This window comes from Nematolebias whitei, chromosome 14 (assembly GCF_014905685.2).
Source record: "Nematolebias whitei isolate Nwh7 chromosome 14, NemWhi1, whole genome shotgun sequence".
Taxonomy (NCBI): domain Eukaryota; kingdom Metazoa; phylum Chordata; class Actinopteri; order Cyprinodontiformes; family Rivulidae; genus Nematolebias; species Nematolebias whitei.
In genome coordinates this window covers 17,002,537-17,008,634 of record NC_056511.1, presented here as the reverse complement: position 1 = coordinate 17,008,634, position 6,098 = coordinate 17,002,537, and the positions used below count along the sequence as shown (strand labels likewise).

Here is a 6,098-nt window from a genome sequence, read left to right as displayed (position 1 = left end):
CAAACGTGTCATAAGAATATTTTATTAGTGTTATTGTTAACCCCACCAAGAATATTTAAATACACTGAACCATGTGTTCAGCTTTAATGGCTGTACTCCTAAGATTTACAGAGGAAAAAAACGTGAGAATGAGTTTAGTATTCAGCTCTGACTAATAAACGCGCAAAGACTTCATTGCTCCCGTCAAACAGGTTACACTGAGTGGAGCGGTCGACCGTTTCAAGATGGCGGCCCTAAATCTCGTCAGCGCCAATAGCGGTCAATGCTGTATCTAGTCATATATGATATCTATGTGCAGGTTGAGCAGGAAGGCCCAGACATATCTTTCCACAGCGACCTCTTCTGGGAGGATTCCAAGACATCCCAGGACTCTTTCCAGCATGTCCCCCCCAGATGGACATGCACGGAGAAACTCCCTAGGGCAGGGCTATTCAACAAAACTGCTCAGGAGGTCAGTTACTGAAAGCCAAGAGCTCAGGGGCCAGACATCAGAGTTATTTGTTTTATGGCTTAAAACCTAGTTTTATTTGAAAATGACCCAATTGGTGGGTCTGATTTGACCCCCCAGTTGAATGGCCCTGCCCTAGTGGTTAGGGTAACACCCAGGGGGCATCCTTACCTATGTTTTGATAGAACATTTAGTATTTCACTGAAATATTTAGGAAAAAATAGGTTTATGATCTACAATTATGAGGCACTCTCTAAAAATGTGCTGCTCAACAAAATAGACAAAATTTTAATCAATCATTTTTGTTTTTCACTATTATAAATGCAATCTCAACACAAGTGGAACTAAAAATGCAACTTTTAATTGTGAATGTACTTTAGCTACATTTCACCACAGATGTATTACTGTTGAAGTACCACAGCTCCATCTACAGATGGTTTATAAAATGTAATGCAACAAAATTCACTTTTATAGTGAGTGAATCCATTCACCCCACACATAAAAAAAAAAAATCCAAATTCTCTGGACGCCAAGAAAGCCTTTAATGGGTAGAAACGTAACTGTGGCAGCGGTCAGTGCACTTAACAAAATCTCATAAATAAACCAATCATTTCAGAGGGAGGCATTGACTAATTCCTGAAAAAATAAAACATGACCAGGAGACCAATGACTCCTGACTGATGAGATGGGCGCCGTGGGTTTGCTTGGGAGGCTGTCCATCGACGGGTGCTTTAGAGTGCCGAAAGCAGGATCACGTTGACTGAACCGGCAGATGAACAACTGTCCCTGTGAGTACAATAACAGTTGCGCTCTCTCTAATTGACCTTTAACCTTTCAGAGAAGACATTCCAGCTCGCATGATCTCATCTACCAACAAGATGTTACTGGCAATCACCGTGCTGTAAAGAAACACATTGAAGAAGGTTGAAAACATGTATTTATTTATGCATATATTCCACTGGTTATGATTTAGAAATGCATCTCACCATGAATGAAGGAGCTGTTTCTTCACACTGTAATTATCCCAAACACCTGCTTCCCCCGCCACCATTGGTTCCCCTGAAAAAAAAAAAAAAATGTTGGTACAAACAAGTTCAGGATTTCACCAGTTTACTGTTTGACATCTGTGCAGAGGTGAGTATGTTCAAGGCTTAATGGTTTACTGCATTTTGATTTCTAACTTAAAACAAAAGTACTTGTACCTGTACTAAGATCGACTCCAACTAGCTGACCAGACTGTGTGTACTCTGTCTGAAGCTTCAGCAGGGTCTCCTGTGGGTCGTAACCAGAGTTCTGGGCCAAGACCTGCAGATAAAAACAACAAGAAAAAAAACAAAAAGTTTAACTTCGTGGGACAGACACATCATAAGGACTACTATCTCAGTGTGAGGTTAACAAAAGCTTAAAGCCTGTGAGGAAAATCAAAATGCACCACCTTGGGGATGACTAGAAGAGCATCTGCAAATGCCTGAATTCCCAGCTGGGCTCTGCCTTTCACATTCGGCTTGTGTTTAACCAGCGCATCGGCCACAGCGACCTCAAATGCACCTGCACCAGGTACGACGCTGCCTAAACAGATAAAACAAGACTTTCAGTGAACAAAAGTGGGATAATCCACACTCTGATCAAACTAAGATAGTTTAAAGAATTGTTGTCCTGATCAACTGAATACATGTAGGAGAGATTAAACTCTCCTAATGCAGAGGTAAAGACCAGAGTCGATGTAGCACAGACATGAGACCAGGGAGAGCAATAGAAGCATCCCTGGGTGTTCGCTGTGCACACAAAAATGCCTAACTCTGTTAAAATGATTGTGAATAAATGAAGATGAGAGAAATAATAATTTTTGTAAAAGTATATTAAACTTATTCATGAAACTTTCATCATACGGTAACAACTGTGACTACATTAGTTTAAGGGACCCTCTAAACTGTTTTGTCACTGAACAGAAAACAAAATTACTCAAGAACAAGGTATGAATATAGGTTCTTTACCATCTTCGATAGCGTTCTTCACTGCCCGAAGACCATCCCTTACAGCATCTTTGATCTGTGTGAGGGTGTGTTTGTTGGGGCCCTTAACCAGCAGGGTAACAGAGCGAGGGTTCTCACACTTCTCAATGAATGTGTACTTCTCTTCCCCCTGCAAACAGCATTCAACAACTCTGCTTCAGCAACCTTAAATATAGACAGACTCTGGGCTCTTAAGACAGTTTGTTACACATTTTGCTATACACACCAGTGTGTGTTCATATATCAACCCAGCATGCCCCAGGCACTCAGGTGTGAGGTCATCAACTGAATTCATGGCGATACCACCACAAGCAAGGGTAAGCCTGCAAACAAAACAAACAAACAAATAAATGACACTGTATTTAACATGCAGACAGCAAAACATTTAGGAATGCTGGTCTCCTAAACAAGAGCCTCTATGAACATTAAGTAGCATCAACATCACAAGTTTGTCTCGTTTGGCAAAAACTGTGTGTTACCTATTAGGGGTGGGCGATATGGCTCAAACATAATGTTGTGATATTTCAGAGCATTCTGACAATAACGATAAATTTTGTGATACAAAAATAAATAAAAAAACAGAAATCATAGTTATTTATTTGACAAAATTAACTTAACATGTTGCTTTGCAGTATTACCAGTATATAAAAACTAAAAAAAAAAACAAGGGTTAATTTTACTGCAATTAATTTATTTAGTAAAGTATTCAGTCCCAAAATATAAAAATAAAAAATAAAACTGATCTTTCTGTTATTTAGATTGAAAGAGTCTGCACAAAATATAGAACAAAATCCACAAAAACTAAAGTGCAGGTGCAGTTTCCCAAAATAACTAAATAAAATGAAAGCTTAAGATCAGACGAACATAAATGTAACGTACAACAAAAAATATGTTGACGTTAAATGAACTTCCAAAACTTGTGACAAATGTTGAAAACAAATGAAAACGCTGCCTGAAAGGATTGCTGATCAGAACATAGCTGGTTATCATTTATCAAGTTTCAGATTCTTCTTGGAGAACAAAAGTCTATTCACTGAAGCTTCAGACCCATTACATGGAACAAAGTTCCCTCCTGTGCTGAACAACCTTTCAGAGGCTGCACTAGTGGCTTGGATGCACACGTTTTTTGTTTTTGCCAAACAGCTAACCTGAGGATAGATAACCTAAGGAGGGGACACAGCTGAGCTGCGCACTGCTTGTACCAACAGTTTTAGAGCGAGGGTGGGGGGTTTCAGCATAAGGGAAGAGGCAGCGTGAGCGATGCCTTTAGCTTTTTAGCTAGCTAGTATTGAGCATGTTTAGCTTAGCGTTACGCCAGTACCAACAGGAGGGTGGGGCAGTTCGGTTGGCGGCGCGCTTGGTTCTGTTAACAGGGCGGGGCACCCTGATTGTATAATAGTAGGGGAAACACTGATGTATTTACACCATGAAATTAGCATATCATGATATAATTTATTTTCGAGAAAGTTCTTTTTACCGGTATTATCGTGAATGATATGATGTGGCCCAGCCATATTACCTATCCCAATGGCATTTGCTGTTATTACTGACAATAATGAAACTTTGTTTCTGTAAAGTACCTCATCCAAAAATCTGAAACTTCTCCAGTGGATAAGCAGGATCAAAAATGAGTGTTATAATATGTTATAATTTAAAAAATGAGCTTCTTACCTCTCCATGTTCCTCCTCTTTGCTCTGCGTAGGGCAACAATGCCTTCTTTAGCAAGAGCATCCAGGGAGAATGGGTCAATGCCCTGAGCAACACAGATAAACATGTTTGAGTTTAGTCAATTGTTGTTTTGTACAATGTTGTGTGTGCTGATGGACGCAAGAATTATTCTGATCTGTTGAATACATGTAGGAGAGGAGCAGGCTCTCCTAATGCAGAGGTACAGATCAGAGTTACTGTGGCACAGATAGAGGAGACCAAGGAGAGACACATCAGCATCCTTGGGTGTTCACTGTGCACTTCAATGTGACTGATTATGGTAATATCACAACTGAGCACACTGTAATCTGAAAGTCTGCACAAATTAATGTGAAATGGAAACTGTTCCAACACAGTATTATGCTCGCTTCGATCATACCTTCTGGTTAATGACGACAAAACCTTTTTCATCACTGGGACAGACTTTCTTCTTCAGGGCGATGATCTTCTGCACACGATCCTCAATGAACTTCCTCTCTGCAGCAACAAGCTTCTCCCTCTCCTCTGCGCTCTTGTAAAAGAAGCCAGAGTTGACCTCTGTCTTCTCGTACTCCAGTGAGACGTTGCATGTCAGCACGTAGGCATTCTCCACTCTCTTCTTCATGTCTGGGTGTCGAGCACCGTGATCCATCACCAAACCTCTGATCAGCCTGAGAAAAGCAGAAGTTTTTAGACTTCCTGTAAGAAACTGAAATCACACTTATTTAATGTCTTCTTAAAACTCACTGTGTGTCGCTGTCAGTCTTGTGCTTCATCTCCATGATTTCCACCATGTACAGGTCGATTGCCTCATTGGGTTTAGAGATAGCAAGCACAGCATCTACTACAGCCTGTAGATAGGAAAAGCAGGATGATTTAAGATTCAGAAACTAAAGCCCACCAGTGTTTAAGCTCAGATTTAAAGATTCAAACTACCACACTAAAAGACAGATTGTTTTCACTCAGGTAGGTCCCACAAGGTTCAACTCAGAATGAGTTATGTTTTGAATGCAACGTACCAATGGCAGCTACAAAACCCTGGTTCTACATTTGCACCACCAAAACTTTGCCAAACCAGAGTAAAAACCTGCTTACTAACCTCAGTGAGCAGGTCTGCCAGCTCTGTGTGGACCTTGGTCCTGAGGGAAGTGCGAGCAACGTTGATGAGTGTCTCTCTGTCCATTTCCTGAGTCACCTTCACTTCCTCAAGAACAGCCAAAGCTTTATCCTTTGCTACCTCAAAGCCCTCAGCAACAATTCTTGGATGAAGGCCCTGCAGCACAAAACCAAAACAAATTAGGGAAGGAAATGTATCCAGAAAACCCTTTTAGGCATTTGAAGAGACATGCCAGAATAAATTAATTCAAAATTCACACCACTTCTGTAGAAGGATTACACAAACAGCTGATCGAACTTCTGACTGAATTCCTACCTCTGACACATAGAGGTCAGCTTGCTTCAACAGTTCGCCGATGATGAGGACGTTGGAGGTCGTTCCGTCTCCCGTGATGTCATCCTGCGCCGTTGCAACTTTAGCAATCAGTGACGCCGTCGGATGTTGAATTTGCTAATAAACAAAAACAAACCAGCACCACAAACAAACAGCCCAAGTGAAAAACATGTTGACAAGAAATAAATTAAAAAAAGCAATAAAGTGGTAAATCAAAACCTAATTAAATTAAATTTATTTCTACAGGGTTAAATACCATTTGGATTTGTAACCTGGTACACACATTATTTTGGTCAGCAGTCTAAATATTTGATCTATTAAACTTGTATTTTAAGACGCAAGGCAAATAAATAAAAAGTAACTTTGGAAGTCAGATATGCAGATACAGAGATTATTTACAGCAGTATGACAATCATCCAAATGTTTAAAAACAAGTTCAACACACACACACACACACACACACACACACACACACACACACACACAACACACACACACACA

At 40.3% G+C, this 6,098-nt stretch overlaps 1 protein-coding gene and 2 non-coding genes across 3 annotated transcripts in view; all 3 read right to left on the bottom strand.

The window, feature by feature from the left end:
* Positions 1-966: 966 nt before the first annotated feature.
* The window catches only part of cct6a (chaperonin containing TCP1, subunit 6A (zeta 1)), a 6,326-nt gene continuing 1,194 nt past the window's right edge, over positions 967-6,098 (bottom strand). Inside the window, exons 3-13 of the mRNA XM_037687923.1 lie at positions 5,580-5,714; positions 5,247-5,420; positions 4,895-4,998; positions 4,548-4,818; positions 4,132-4,214; positions 2,687-2,783; positions 2,443-2,590; positions 1,884-2,017; positions 1,651-1,753; positions 1,435-1,507; positions 967-1,347 (exon numbers count right to left, since the gene is read on the bottom strand). Coding sequence (XP_037543851.1) covers positions 1,275-1,347; positions 1,435-1,507; positions 1,651-1,753; positions 1,884-2,017; positions 2,443-2,590; positions 2,687-2,783; positions 4,132-4,214; positions 4,548-4,818; positions 4,895-4,998; positions 5,247-5,420; positions 5,580-5,714 — 1,395 coding nt within the window. The 3' untranslated portion in view covers positions 967-1,274. The remainder of the gene's footprint in view (positions 1,348-1,434; positions 1,508-1,650; positions 1,754-1,883; positions 2,018-2,442; positions 2,591-2,686; positions 2,784-4,131; positions 4,215-4,547; positions 4,819-4,894; positions 4,999-5,246; positions 5,421-5,579; positions 5,715-6,098) is intronic.
* LOC119420914 lies at positions 2,098-2,231 on the bottom strand. Its single transcript, XR_005187326.1, has one exon. It is a non-coding gene; the product is annotated as a small nucleolar RNA SNORA22 (small nucleolar RNA).
* LOC119420915 lies at positions 4,293-4,429 on the bottom strand. Its single transcript, XR_005187327.1, has one exon. It is a non-coding gene; the product is annotated as a small nucleolar RNA SNORA22 (small nucleolar RNA).